This window comes from Lupinus angustifolius, unplaced genomic scaffold (genome assembly GCF_001865875.1).
Source record: "Lupinus angustifolius cultivar Tanjil unplaced genomic scaffold, LupAngTanjil_v1.0 Scaffold_66_22, whole genome shotgun sequence".
Taxonomy (NCBI): Eukaryota; Viridiplantae; Streptophyta; class Magnoliopsida; order Fabales; family Fabaceae; genus Lupinus; species Lupinus angustifolius.
The window spans coordinates 35,038-51,487 of record NW_017723220.1 but is presented as its reverse complement, the minus strand read 5'-3'; the positions used below and the strand labels follow the sequence as shown (position 1 = coordinate 51,487).

The 16,450-nt window shown below is 31.8% G+C and overlaps 1 protein-coding gene across 1 annotated transcript; it reads right to left on the bottom strand.

The window, feature by feature from the left end:
• Window positions 1-11,712: 11,712 nt before the first annotated feature.
• On the bottom strand, window positions 11,713-14,096 carry LOC109339298 (purine permease 1-like). The gene is made up of 3 exons (XM_019576713.1): window positions 13,266-14,096; window positions 11,907-12,323; window positions 11,713-11,845 (listed from the first exon to the last, which is right to left on the bottom strand). The coding sequence occupies exons 1-2, from the start codon at window positions 13,995-13,997 to the stop codon at window positions 11,970-11,972; spliced, it is 1,086 nt and encodes a 361-aa protein (XP_019432258.1). The 5' UTR covers window positions 13,998-14,096; the 3' UTR covers window positions 11,713-11,845; window positions 11,907-11,969.
• Window positions 14,097-16,450: the final 2,354 nt, after the last annotated feature.

Sequence of the window (16,450 nt, the reverse complement as noted above, 5' to 3'; positions counted from 1 at the left end):
GAACTTTAGGAAAGTTTGACTCGAAAGATGATGACGACATATTCTTAGGGTATTCATTACATAGAAAGGCATTTCGTGTGTTTAATAAATATACCATGCAAGTAGAAGAGTCTATTCATGTTCATTTTGACGAATCTTCTCCAAAAGAGAAGAGAAATGTATTTTCTGATGATATTTTAGGTACACTTGAAGAAGTGCCATACCAGGACATGAATGGAATCCAACAAGAGGCGGAGCAAATAGTAGAAGAGAAACATTAAGACATGCCTATCGTGTGGAAAACTAAAAAGGATCATCCACTCGATAAGGTGCTAGATGATATATCTATGGGGGTGGTAACCCGTAGCTCTTTATGAAATATTTGTAATTTTGTTGCATTTGTATCTCAAATAGAGCCAAAGACTATCGATGAAGCCATCGAGGATGTACATTGGGGTATAGCTATGCAAGAAGAGCTAAACCAGTTCGAGCGAAACAATGTGTGGGACTTGGTCCCCAAACCAAAATATCATCCCGTAATTGGCACCAGATGGGTATTTCGTAATAAGCTAGACGAATCTGGCTTAATAATTAGAAATAAGACTCGCCTAGTGGCCAAAGGCTACAACTAGGAGGAGGGCATCGATTATGATGAGACATACGCTCCTGTAGCCAGACTTGAGGCCATTAGGATGCTCTTGTCTTTTGCATCAATCATGAACTTTAAACTATTTCAAATGGATGTTAAAAGTGCATTTTTAAATGGATATATTTAAGAGGAGGTGTACGTAAACCAACCACCAGGGTTTGAAAACTTCAAATACCCGAACCATGTATATAAACTCAAGAAGGCCCTATATGGCCTAAAACAGCCTGGTACTATAGATTGAGCTTATTCCTACTTGAAAAAGGGTTCGAAAGAGGTTTGATTGACACCACTCTCTTCATCCGTAGATCAGATAATCATGTTTTACTCGTACAAATATATAATGATGATATCATCTTCGGATCTACTAATGACATCCTTTGTAAGGAGTTTTCTGAGTTGATGCAGGGGGAGTTTGAGATGTCGATGACGGGTGAGCTGGCCTTCTTTCTTGGACATCAAATCAAACAAATGGAAAGTGGCATCTTCATTTATCAGTCAAAGTATTGCAAGGAATTACTGAAGAAATTTGATATGGAGCAGTGTAAGGATGCATCTACACCTATGGCATCTGCATGTTATCTGGACAAAGATGAAAAGGGAAAAGCGATTGAGGTAACCAAATATCGTGGGATAATCGACTCCTTATTGTATTTAACTGCTAGCCGCCCCAATATTATGTTTAGCGTTTGCATGTGTGCTAGGTTTCAAGCTTTGCCAAAAGAATCGCATTATATTGCTGTAAAACGTAACATGAGATATCTAAAAGGAACTATTAATATGGGATTATGGTATCCTAGGGATGCCTACCCTATCCTTGGTAGGTTACTTCGATTCCGACTTCGCTGGGTGTAAGTTGGATCGCAAAAGCACTAGTGGGACTTGTCACCTATTAGGCAGCTCTTTAGTTGCATGGCAAAACAAAAAGCAAGAGTGTGTTGCTTTGTCCACCGCTAAAGCGGAGTACATTGTCGATGGCGTGTGTTGCACTCAAATCCTTTGGATGAAGCAGCAACTTAAGGACTTTGGGCTCATATTAGAAAAGATCCCTATTAAGTGTGATAACACGAGTGTCATTAACCTCTCCAAGAATCCCGTCTTGCATTCTAGAACTAAGCATATTGAAATAAGGCATCATTTCTTGTGTGATCATGTCCAAAAAGGCGATTGTATATTGGAATTTGTTGAAACATCTAAATAATTAGCAGATATTTTCACCAAGCCACTCTCACGAGATACTTTCTATGTTCTTCCAAGAGAACTATGAATCCTTGATGAAAAATATCTTGATTAATAACTTGTGATTGCCTTGCATGATCCCTTTGAATGTTTTGTAAATAATGATTGAATGCTTATGATTCCTTGTATAATCCATGATTATGTGCTTAAAAGCTTTAAATATATGTAATAGCTTAAAATCAATTAGCCAATTAAGTGTGAAATCCATACATATTTTTAAAACATCCAAAACGTTGTATCTGATGCATTTAATCAATTAAGTAAATCAATTAATCGATTACCTGGGCCAAAAATTTTAAAACTGGCACTTTTAACTCGGGCTAATCGATTAGGGGATGTTGTTAATTGATTGACGACACCAGTATATCAGAAACAGAAGCGTTTCTGGGCATTTTTCAAAATCCCATTATCCCCTTTTCTCTCCAATCTCAAAGGAACAATTCCAACATCATCCTAGTCCTAAATAGTATCACCCTACTACATTTCCACTCTATAAACCGTCTTCCTCATCTCCTATTTCCAAGAAATTCGTTTTCCCCATATTGAAAACCTTACCCTAGGTTTTCCTCAACCTTCCTCTAAACCTTCATCACGATTCAGTGTTTGATTGCTATGAACAGAGGACGTGGAAAGAGAATTAAGACAACCGTGCAACGTCCACCGCGTGCTCCAAAAATCGTGTCACCTCCACAACCAAGACAGGACCGTGAGGACCCATACTACTCATTAATTCTACAAGAAACACGGTTGTAGAAATTTCAGGGAAGAAAACCTACGTATATTCGGTTTGCGAATGTGACTTGGCTGGCGGAATATAACTTCAAGTTTCCGCATGGCTTGCAAGCTCAAGGGGATGTCCCCTTCTTAGAATTGAAAGATAATATTTACCCTACTCTATTTAGGGAGTATTATGCGAACTTTAGATATAAAGATGAGAAATATTGGTCGATGATTGCTGGAAAGTTGTTCGAAATTAATGAAGAAATCTTTATGAATGTGGGTGGTTTAGCCTGTTCTGGTGCTAGTTTAAGTGATTGTGGCTGGGCAAACAACAACTCATTCGGCGTTGTTGAAATGTATAAGTCGTGTTTGCGTAGACCTCAACTCTATGTCCAAGGCGAATTAACCAAACCTGGGTCACTGTCCATAGAAAATAGACTCCTACACTACTTTATTGCCTACATATTGATTTAGAGAAACACAAATCATGCACAACCTACCGTGAATGATTTGAGGTTTATGTTTGCTATGAAGGAGAATATATTGGTCTGACGAGATTCTGAAGGTCATGTATAGCGTCTCCACCTCTCAATTAAGACTACTCCCTTATAGTATCTTCATATCCCGAGTTATTGACTATCTACATATTGATGTTTCAGATACTATAGTGATGGACTGCTCAAACAAGGATCACTTGATTGGTGAGAGTTTAATCCACAAGATGGGCATTTACAAGTATGGCAACACTTGGCAATATCAAGAGGACTTCAACAATGTGAACCTTGATCCTTCCGGTGAAGATGATCAAGACATTAACCAAGAGCCATTTGCTGCAACACAGGGGGAGCATTCAAGACATGCATCATAGGAACCTGCTTTTGGACAAGCTTATATGGATGCTATGGAACAACGTCTCAATAATAGGATGAACCTTCATTTTCAGTCTCTTAAGGATTCATATCATACGAATTTGGAGCATTTTAAGGAGCGTCAGAATGCATACATTGACAACCATTACCAATCCTTGCGAATTATATTCAGACCACTACTGATTCTCAGACTAGAAGAATGTGAGATGAGTTCAACAAGCTGAGTGTCTTCATTAAGGGTGGTTGTAGCTCATCGATTTCTGACAACCAGAATCCTCCATCTCATCCCTAGATAGGAAATCTTATAGCATTAGTTTAGTCTCTAGCTAATGGACCTTTTGTATTGCATTGCTACTTTAATTTGGATTGTGATAACTCTATATCTACTGCTGAACTACTGTTTTACACCTTAACATTTTGTGTTAACATGATTTCGAATTATTGCATTCATACTTGATTTTTAATTATGTTGCATGTAGCACCTTACTTTGTTTGAAATGGATCTTGATCATGATTGGTATATGTGATTATATTGATGATTATGCCTATTGCAAACTGTTCAAATATATCAAATTCTTAATCATTCCGCACTTGATTTGCTTCTGCGTAACCCTTCATGCCATTCAAACAGTTCTACTACTATCTGCTATCAATTTAATCAATTAACGCCTTCACTTAATCAATTAAATCATGTAAAACTGTGAATTTGTTCAAGCTTCTTACAACTGGTTAATTAGTTACCTACCCAAATGTTAAATGATTAATTATAGTCTGTCATAACCATAATAATTCTCCTAACTTTTGACTAGAATTGAATACGTTTATCTTTTTTATAATGCCAAAAGGGGGAGAAAGGTTGCTTGTTGTGTTACATACTTTTTGCAGGTTGAATAAAGCTTTGCAGGTTGTTTTTATCAAGCTTCCGTACATAATTTTGCTTACCTACAAGGGAGAAAATGTGCTTTAACTTTGTTCTTCGAAAAACAACCTTTAACAACCATTCTGCAAATTCATCATCAAGCTTATCCATCAACAATTGAAGAATTTTGATGAAGTGTTTGTCATCATCAAAAAGGGGGATATTGAAAGTGCAAAGTGTCAAGGATAGCACTAGCATATCTTTACCTACGTTTTGATGAAGACAATGTTCTATCAAAGCTTGAAGATGGCTCAACAATCAACATGACTTATGCTCATTTGGTCATATCTAAACTAGGACGTAATTTGAGTTTATAATCTAAGTAGTCTGGGATGTATGCCATAGTAAGTGAGTATAGGTTAGATGAACCTAGGTGTTATTCTCTTAAGCCATCTTAATTGTCATATCATATCCATGAGACATATCATCTAGTTTATTGTATGTTCATGCATCTATCATACATGTTATATGTGCATATTAGGCATAATATAATTGGTAGAACGTGTATATATATTGTGCATAACATATGAGAAGTTTACCTTTTGAAACATATGCTTAAATGTTCCAGTTAATCAATTAACGTGGTATGTGTTTTCTGTTTGAACTGTATTATGTGTCATTATGTTGCTTCGTTAATCGATTAACGAGAGGTCTTAATTGATTAACTAGTCTGTTATTTGTTATAACTGAAATCTGGTTTAACTGTTTTACAACGAACGTAACTGCCTATTTTCTATGCTATAAATAGGAGGCAACGTTCAGAGAACTATAGCATTGCATTCTATTATATAGGGTTGTTTAGAGAGCATTTTGCATACTTGTTTTACTAATTTTTGCGAGAGATTGCATGCGTGAGAAGAGAGAATTTGTACTGTTTTGATTGCTATCATATGCTTACTGTTTTTGCATAATTTTGTATCCATTCTTATCTTGCTCACATGCTCATGCATTGAATATATTGATAGAAATAAATTATCTGTATACTGCATTCGATTAACTCATTTGATTCTTGATGGCTTAAGTGGTTAGTAAGAGGGTTAATCTTTGAGTCTTTTTCATGTTATATTCCAAGCATTATTGTGCTTAGTATACCTTGCTGATTAACGTGTTTTTTGTGTATTCTGGATTTGTCTCTTGGTGTGAGATCACCACAGAGATTGAGATTCTTCACCAAGGCTAGGAGGTCTTGATTTGAGGACAAGAATCTTGGCTGGGGCTGTTTCGCGAGAAAGGTTTTCTTAGGCGAAGGGTAGAGTCAAACCAAGGATTTAGAGGTCCTAGATTTCAAAAAAGGAGCGTCCTATGTCCTTGTAATTGAATTGGTGTTTGTATCTATATTTCAATATTGTGAAGAAAGAAAATCTCTCTGAACCAGAAGGGGAGGCCTGGATGTAGTTTGCAGTGGACTGCAAACGAACCAGGATAAAAATCCTTTGTGCCCTATTCTTTCTCTCTTTATCTTCTTTAAGTTTCTTGCTATTATAAATTGAATCTATAATTGAAATTCTGGATATTTGTTTACTGTCATATGCTTAATAATTGTGCGTAAAAATATTTGTATTATATTTGTTCAATTTTGTTTTAATTACTATGGAAATTTCATGTCTGATCATTCTGTTTTGTGCAATAGTTAATCGATTAATGCTTGCTGTTAATCGATTAACTAGGTTGTTTTCAACAGTTGGGTTGTGGTTCAAGAAGCGGTGATCGATAACCGCTATACCTATTCAACCCCCCTTCTAGGTGTTCCTAGGCCACTGATACCTAACAAGTAACATTCCTCGCCCTTTTGGGCTACTGGATCAAACCTCTCCGCTGTTTTTTATCCCTATGCATTTTAGTTTCTCGAGTAGTGTTCCTTCGTGGTTAACTACCATATTACTTGATTGTCCAGCTTCGAAAGCTTCAAAACTAAACACACGAAAAAAAATTAATGATTTGTGAATCAAATTTTATATGATAACCCTAATGTAAAAATATTGTTTAATACTTTAATCCATTTATGAACTCAAAAAATTTCATCCATCCGGCCCAAGATTCATATTTTTGAACCATCTTTTTTACTTGAAAGTCTTGTTCCCAATTTCCAACGTTTTCCAAGGTTAGTTTTTAATAAAGTTTACACTTTTATCACCTCATAGATTTATATTTTCATGGAGACTTTTTAAGCCATACTTCACCATTTTAAGGTAAGTTTCTTAATCCAAGTCCATACTTTTTAAATCAATATCTCCTAAGTTGATCTTACCACTTTAAAGTAAGTCATCTTAAGTAGATTCCATATTTGTATAGTAGTTTTCCATGGTCATTTCAACATATCTTTTATTGTGTTGATCTCATACTTCAAACTACATTTAAAATCAACATTTCTTATATTACACTTACCACTTTAAAGTAAGCTTATCTTTAAGAATGTTCATCCCATAACTAATCAACTATCCAAGACTTTCATTACTTCATATCACTTTAAGTTTGTAAAGTCAAGACTTTTATAAGTCATCTTTTATCCCAAATCATTATTTGAACTTGGAAGTCAAAGAATATCATTTACTAATCAAATTTTTAGCTCATAATATTTTAAAACAATATTTTTTCACAAAAACTCATCTATAAACATTTTGGATTTCAAAGTTAGAAACTAAACTTTTCCTAAACACATATAGGCCATGGTTTAGACCTAATGCTAAGGAAAGTTTTGATCTTTCAACTTATCATTAAATACTTTAAAGGTTAATTTGATAACAAAATCATCCCCTTTGAAACAAAATTACACCTCAACATTAAAAATATACTATTCTAAACTTGTTCAAGGCTATGGTTTTTCAAGCCAAAAACAAGTGGAAAGTCCAATCTTTGCATGGTTAGGAAAACTCCTTAAAGGTTTCTTTGATATACAACCATCACCTTTAACCATGTTCAAATACCAACAAAAATACAAACTTTCTAAACATTAAAAAAAGTCCCATGAACGCAAAGAGTTCATCGTTTCAAAATAACTTTCTAAGTTCAAGAAAATATGTATTTGGAGTTTTGAACATAAAAAGAGTTAGGAAGATTATTAGAACATTTTAACGGTCGAAAATGTTCATAACATACATATAAATATCATACTAAAATTTCATAAACATCTAATGGTTAGATCTTAAGAGATGAAGAACAATGAAGAACTACCTAGAGAGTTCTTTAGAAAATGCAAGGTGAAGAAAAAGTGTAAAATGTCAAGGGTTTCTTCTAAACCAGGGTTGGATCTTTTAAAGAAAAGAAATCAGATTTTGGAGTGGGTAAAGACCAAAAGTTTCTTCCAAAAAGTTGATTGTGTAAGAGATAGGTGAGTGATTTAAGAGATTTTGTGTGAGATGATATGTACTTTTGCTTGTTCAACAAGCAAGCCTCTTACATGAAAGTAATGTGACCTTTTCGACAAGACATTCTCTATTAAGCCATGTCCGAGTATTGTCGGCTAATACTCGGTCGGATATTAAAAATCTCCTGATTTTGGTTTACGGTTAGAACTTCAAAACACAGAATTAAAAGCGAAAAATATTTAGAAATGCATTCTAGACGAACTTGATGTCTATCATGACTCGAAATAATATTTTGAAGACAATGGCGCAATTGGAATTCAATTCCAAGTTACGGAACTCAAAAACACGTTACTGGTCGAATTCGGACGAATTTGGGCCCGACATCAGCTCAAAAACCTTTCATCTCATAAAATTACGAAAGTTTACCAAAAAATTGAAAATCACAAAACAAGACTAACACTCAACTATGGTTTAGCTTAATTCAATACCGATTAATTTCTAAAATTAATCGTTGATAAAATAAATAATTAATAAAACATACAGAGAAAATCATCTTTTTTATGGTGACAGGAAGAATCTACTAATCATATATTTTTCTCTTGTTCAAAATCATATTTGGTGTGACAAGCATTATACACTAGATTTGGTCTTACATCTATTCTTCATGTTGATATTAAGACCCATTTCTCAATTCATGAGAATTTGCTTTGGATGGAGAGGAAGAAGAAAAAATTGTGGGTAGCTATATGGTTTGTTATTATTTGGAATCTTAGGCATATTAGGAATAAAATTATCTTCAAAGATGTGCAGTTCAACTTTGAGGAGATATTAGATCTTTTTTTTTTTGCACTCTTAGAGCCTTTTCAATGCCCGGTACCATACCTTTCATTACTCTTTTATAGAATGGGTGTGACATCCATTAAATTGTATCTTACATTGTTAATCTTTTAGTTTTTGTGGATATGAGCACTACTCGTTTTCCTACTTTTTAATCTTTTTTTAATAAAGTTCATGGCTGATAAAAAAAAGTAACTAAAAGATATTTACTATACTAAATACTTATTAGATAGGTAATTAAATAGCATCTTTTTTATTCTATAGTTTTATTCAAGTATTATTTAGCATTAAAATATTAATCTTGCTTGCTCAACTATATAATTATACTATAACAATAAATGGAATAATATTTTTAGAATATGAGTACTTTAATAATTATATCATCTATTTCTAAAATATACATTATAAACAAACATGATTTCAAGTTATTCTGGTGAATGTCAACAAAGATTCACAAGAAATATAAATATCAACCAAACATATATTTTAATATATCCAAGAATGTCATTCTTAATAATAACATTCAGAATGTGATTCCCATGATTATAAATCTATACCATGAAACATCGCGGAGTGGGTATAAGTTGGAGTGAAAGCAAAAATTCTAGTATAACAACTAGTAGAATCATACATATTTTTAGTAAACCGTTTCCAAAATTGTATTTTCACTTCAATCTTGATTGTCTCTAACTATTATTAGGAGTACTGGAGTACCAAAATAATAGTTAGGACTTCCACTTGTTTTCTTAACTATTATTCTTTTTTTTAATGTATTTCATTGCTGACAATAAAAAGTCTTGATGATCTCTACAACAAGGGGCACATATTTTGAAGAGAGAGAAAAAAGATTGTTTACCAATTTATCGTTTATGTATCTAAAAAAGCTAATATATTTTAAATAAGACATGATTATATAAAAAACTATCCCATACTAATATCACTTTTTACCTATTAAACTTTATTTACATTTTTTTGGATCAAAAGTGAAGGAGAATTTTATTAAAAAGTGAGGAGGCGTGGACAATAAATGGTACTCCAAATCGACATACGTGTAAAATATGTTAACAAGAAGTAATACAATTCAAAGGGTTTGACTCTCATTCCACGTGATAATTAAAAGTTGTTGTTGAAAGAGCTGTTAAATGAAAAAAACTCAAGTCCCACGTAGTGGAAATACTTCAACAATGTTTATAACATTAATTACATTATTGGGATGACCCAACAAGAGTTTTGTGATGGATGAATACACAACCAAAATTCTTCGCCACGCGTGTACCACCATCTCTGCCAACATCCAAGTCGGGCTTGGCCTTCCCGAAATATTTTTTTTTTGGTAAAATGAGTTATTATGTGTAATGTTTTTACATTTTTGTGCAAGTCCCTATGATTTAAGCATGTTAAAAATAATGAGCACTCACTTTAAATCCCTATTATTCAACACGATTTGAATCATTATTGTCAAGGTTTGGGAGGTGGGCAAATGGTCTAAAGTTAGTGAATTAAAACCAGTTGAAGAATTTAAGCTATCTACCAGTTGGAGTGAGATCCCGTCCACGCCCTAATATTGAAATATGAGGGAAGTGATAAATTTTAATTAATTTAATTATACAAAAATTAAAAAATCCAAATCTTTAATTCTTTTTGGTGTTATGTGTTAGAATTTTGGATCAAGTATGTGACTCTCCAGTATTAGAGATCCCAGCCCCTATTGGCTATGGGTTTTTCTTTATAAGATCTTATTCTTTGTTTTTGCACAATAGTATATTGATTTTGGTCCATCAATTATATGTCGGTAAAAACCTTTCATTAAGATTAAGACATGTTTCAAGACTTAGAAAGTATTTATAAATTATATTACTTATCAACCAAGTCCTTATATAAGGTAAAATCTTTATTCATGGAATGAATCTTCATTGATTATAAAAAGACAAATTAAACAATTCTAATCGTCATTCACGTGGTTCATTATTTCTTTTTTGGCATAAACGTGGTTCATTTACTATTCTAGAACAAATTGGCATGGCAGTAGCTCAACCACAAAATTTTGCTCCCAGCACAGTCGATGTTAGCTGAATTGCTTGCATGTGAGATTATTCAAACGACGTAGTGCTAGCTTATAGCTGTATCATTCCTCTCAAAAATGTTTCTCCTTCAATTTCTTCTTTTATTCAGCCTTAGGGAGAATACTTTGAATTTAGATTAAAGACACATTCTGCCTAAAAATATTTGAGTACTAATTTCATTTCTGAAAATTTTAAAAACTTAAAATTGTAACTAAAATTATAAAATGTGAGTTAAATTAATTATTTTAAATATTTTATACATAATTTCAAGACATTTTAGTATTTGTCAAGTACTATTTTGTCCCTTATTTTATAATATTAATTTGAGTTTTTTACTTTTTATTAGATATCAAATTAATATACATGTAAATTGATGAACAAAAATGTATATTCACTCTAGAATTTATTAGATGATAAAGATTATAAGAGAATTATCTCTCAGGATCTGACACCAGTCACACCACCCAGAGTAAAAAAGTAAAGACCACCCATAAACAATGAGCCCTTGTAATTCTTCAATTTAATTTACTTACTTTTGCTTATTAAAATAAGAGAGATATAATTGATGAAAAAAAGAAAGAGATTCTAAAAAATATAACAGATGAAATAAAAAAATTTATACTGTAAATATTATTTTAAAAGAAGGATATTTTCCACATCTTACCATGTGAGCTGATTCTTGGAGATAAGGTAATATAAGAATAAAAGTGATAAAAACATTATTTCTCACTTATATTAATGAGAAAAATTTACCGACAATATAAAAGTTTTTTATACTGTTAATATATTATTCATCATTCATATTTAATTATTATTGACTTTTGAAAATACAAAATAAATGCTACATATGTAAGTTTTAGTAAAACTGTTTTATACCTTGAGAGTGAATAGATATTCATTTTAATCATTAAACTCTAGTTACATAGATCATTGATGTTGTTGATGTGGTTAGAATCATATTATTTAGGTTCAATTATTTGGTAGGCGATGAACCCTTTACAATTTTCAAATAAATTACTAAACTTTTTTTGCTGTGTAAAATTTTATTAAGGACAGTTACTTCAGTTAAAATAAATTCCTAAACTAAGAACCTTAACTTGTAGCAATTATTTGAATTGAGAGAAACAAGGGAGAGTCCATGACCAAAACACATGTTTATTATTACAATGCCAAATACAACTAATTAGATATAGGACAATATTATTTATGATCACTTTGATTTGCTCCAAAGAAAACACTTTTCAGAAGGATATGGATGGATAACTAAATTTTGAAATGAGAATAAAGTATATCATGGCCAAAAGAAATGAAGAGATACTTTATTCTCATTTTGATTTAGCGTTGTTTGACATTTGATTGAAGTCCAAATACAAGAGCAAACATGTATTGCAATCATTCAACAGGAACAATAGAATCTGGGGGCAGTTCTGTTTCTGAGATGTTGTTCTTTCTCATTTTCTTTGCTTGTATAAACTCACCATAAAAATAGGACACAAAGCCCCAAAGGGAAAGTGCCAAAGAAATTCCTTTCTCTGCTTGAAAATCTTCTTTGTAGAAAATGACTGCCAATACCTCAGTTATGGGTAGCATCACAGAAATCATAACCCCAGAGAACAAAGAGGAGGCACAAAAGACAATCCCTATTGCTCCCATCATATAAAATTGCCATAATATAGCACTCGCTACTAGTACAACATAATACTTAGTTTCCCCGAGCCCAAATTCCTGTGCTTCTCTTGAAATTACCTGCAAATTTAATCACCCAAAAACTAGTAAGTATGGAAAATTCTATAAGCTGAACATCCTTGAAAATATCATTAAATAACTTTTTTACATATTTCAAAAAATGTGTTATGTTTTGAAACTTTATAAGTATCTTCTACATGATATGATATCAATCAATGGATTGAATGTGAGAAAATTATCCAAACTAAAATTTTGTATTAGGATAAGAGTTTAAGTGAGGATGAGCCTTTATATGCAGCCATCAATCCACATAAAAATATCACCTAACAAATATTGTATATATTATTTATAGAATTATAGCCATCAAACCATATAAAAATACTACATCAACATCTTTTAACTACAAGAAAGTTAAACTCAGATTTCAATATATACTTATAGAAAAGGATGTAAAGGTTCAATAAAATGAAAACGTCTGTCCAAAATATATAAAACTCGGTAAAAAAATTCAGGTATGGACATTTATTTAATGATATGCAGGGATATGGATTCTAGGTAGACTTTTGATTTAAAATAGAGCATTATTTTTTGGCATAATCTACATCTAACATGATTATTATGGACAATGGAGAAGGATCACTTGTCCCACAATCTCCTTGTCTCTGACCAATCAAACATAATAAAATAATATTAAAATATTAATTTCTGTTTTTATAATTTTTCTTTTTAAATAAATGAAGCTCTATGATTGACTTGCTATACCAAGTGAGATATGAATGGGGACATGTAATCCCTATCGTGATATGTACAATAACATTCTTTCATTGTGTATTTAATGCAGTGGATTATTATAGACTTCAACTCAACATTTTTGGTTAAATTAGAAAAACAAACCTTGTATTAATAGATCAACCTGGTTGGTGACAATTAAACGTAGTTCCAATAATTTTTTTATATTTAAAACAAAGAAAAAATGCAATTACGTGAAGAAGAAGAGACAACCTTAAAGTCATTGTCTATTATCATTCCAACAATGCAGACGAGTGTAGCAGACAAGGCCATAACCACCTGAAGCTCCATCACAAGTGAATAAGTGATAGATAATGTCCTCTTATACATGAACTCAATCGAAGGTAACATCAACCCAGACAAAGCAGAAGCCACCACTGTCAAAGCAAAACCTATCACATATTGCTTACTAGACTCACCACTAGGTCGATCTGACCCAGCATGCTCGGCCAAAATCCCCGCCCCAAAGATCAGCAAAATGATTGCATTGACCGAGTTAAACGTGAACTTCTGCTTCACCAAGAGGAAAGCGAAGATAGCAGTAAATGCAAGTTGGGTAGACATTATAAGTGTAGCAGTGGATACTGGAAGCCTAGCCACACCATAAGCATAGAGATAGTTACTAAGGCCTGTAACAACACCGATTATGCTAAAGGCGGAAAATAAGAGTGGTGTCATAGAAAACAACTTGGGTTTTGGGCTACCCATGTCACTGAAACTGCGGCGGCGGCTACGGTGGTAAGAGGTGACGATTGGGATCAGTGCAATGGGGAAACCAATAGTTAAAAGACAACTAGATAGCCAAATGCGTTTACCACCATGGATGAAGTAGAGACGAGTTATGAGTGGACCACCACAGGCTCCTATGGCTAGAAGAATGGTGTTTATTAAGAGAATGATTCTTTTCATGGCTCTCTGGTTTTTTACTTCAATTGTTTCAGACATGGCTAGATCTATTAGAGTTAGCTATAACTCTTGCTTCTTTGTCTGGGTGTTTGGTTTAGTTAACAATATTAGAGCCAAAACCACAATCTTGGAAATATGTTTGAACATATATATATATATACACTATATAAAGGGAATCACATGTGTCATAAAATGATTATGTTTATGTATGGGTATGCCTCTAATCAATCTTTTTTTTGAAGTAATATAAAAAATATTATTTTGTATTTTGATAATTTTTCTTTTTAATTAGATAGCAACAATAATAAGAAATTGGGACATAAACATCTCCCTCACTATAAAGGGTACCTTTTCATTTTCTTGATTAATACCAAAAAAACAATACAAACATGCAAGAAACTAGTGCAGCGTGTAACATGCCTGTACATGAAAAGTATGTTTGAAATGTGGTGGAAAATATTTCATATTTTCATGACACCAAAACTTCAAGGCCAAATTTAAAGATAACATGAATATAAAAAAGATAAATATATAAAAATAGCAGTAAATGTGTAAGTCAATAAATGTGTACGTTAAATATCACGTGGTGATTGAGCAGCTAATGGTGTTATATGGATGCGGATCCTCCGAGAGTCCACTAGGGACGATTGCGATACTTGTACTTGATAAAAAAAATCAATAACTATAATTTTAAATTAAAAAATATTTTTTTTTCTTCTTTAATTTCTCCTCTTGTTCCTGGAGAAGAGATGTGCTTGTTATATTTATATATTTATAAACTCAAAGATTAAAAAATATTTTTGCATAACTGAAATCTTCTCCACTATGGGAGAACCCTAGAATATGAGGTGAAAACAGATTTTATTAATTTAAAAAAGTATTTAATGAGAAAATAATTTGAAGTCATAACAATTAAAAAGTTTTCTATGACACCTGCTCAATCTTGAACTAATATTAGAGTAGATGTTTGTTTGGATTAGTTATTAGAAGAAATAATAATCACCTCTATTAATGTAAAAGTATATGTTCTCTATTTATTTTTAATGACAAAAATATAATTTCATTATAATTAAAATGATAAATGTATTATCGAAAATTTTATTTATTTATATTTTTTCAAGAACTATCTTGGATAGGATCATATATTTTCAACGATGTCTTTGTCCTGGACCAATCATATATTACCATATTAATAAAAGAAAATTTTTAAAAATAAAAAATAACATTTTGATTGATCCAAAACAGAAAACAAGATATCATTTTAGGACGGATGATCTCTCCCCCATAATCCTAACTCTATTAAAAGGGTTAATCACAGTTCTCAAGAAAGTTAATCCATGATGTACATGCAAAAGAAAACCACCTAAGAGAATATACTATAAAATGGCATGTGTCATAGAATACTATAAAATGATACTTCATGAGATCAGACGTTTCACTCACTTATTTTTTATGTAAGAATTTATAGGTTGATTTTATATAAGAGTATATATTTTTTCTATAAATATCAAATTTCTGCCCCGTAAATGCATGGTTCTATAGATTCATAATCTGCAGTTATGAATTTACTCCAATTATAGCATGTATACAGCAGTTTTTTGAAGTGATAAAAATTATAATATAATTCCAGCACATATCATAAGGATATTTTCGGAAGACCACATAAGTGATAAAATTATGATAACAAATGATAGTAATAACATTAAAAAATGCACCGAGTTTAGACGAATTCCTCTTCAAAATATACCTTTAAAGGACTACCAAGATATAATCTGTTTCTTATTAAAACATTGATAAGAAAAAATTAGTTGATTGAAAGTTTGGTAAATTCTAATATTCTGAACAATCACCTATCTCACAGGCAACATCTCACAATATTTTAGGTGCAAATAACTACTTTATAAATGCAAATAAATAATAAAACATCATGAGAATTTATATGACACATTAGTGATTCTAATATTAAATTTGATAGTTGTTTGTCATATGATTAATCTTTAAACCACTTTAATAAATGAGTTAATGTTACAAATAGTGATATTCGTATTTATAAATTGATAATATTTCGTGTCTGCGGACCCACATTCTTATTTTATGATATTAAGTATTAAATTTATGTTATTATTTTAGAGAATTAGAATATTTTTTATTGGATGTACTTCCCGTTATAATTTTTGTATTTATTATAATATCTAGCTTAAAGTGAGATCTATTAATTATAGTTATCTAAAATTATATGGTTTTACTTTAGAAATAAAAAATATTAAGGGCAAAATAGGAAAATATAATCTGGTGGTAGTTATTTCAAATTTTGGCTTTATATAATACTAGTGTGTATAGGCACTCCGTGCCTGCCGGCGAATATTGTGTGATACTACATATTCAATTTTTATATATTTCATTTTTTTGAATTAAAATGTATTTGTTGTGTTCGGTGTACTTTATATTATATTTTTTTGTGATTATGATAATGTTTAATTCAAGGTGAGATA

What these genes read in the sequence shown, in the direction of transcription:
- LOC109339298 (XM_019576713.1), bottom strand. Translation starts at nt 13,997, where the DNA reads ATGTCTGAAACAATTGAAGTAAAAAACCAGAGAGCCATGAAAAGAATC. An exon ending in TAATAGACAATGACTTTAAG is followed by an intron (nt 12,324 to 13,265) that starts GTTGTCTCTTCT and finishes TTAAATTTGCAG; the next exon opens with GTAATTTCAAGAGAAGCACA.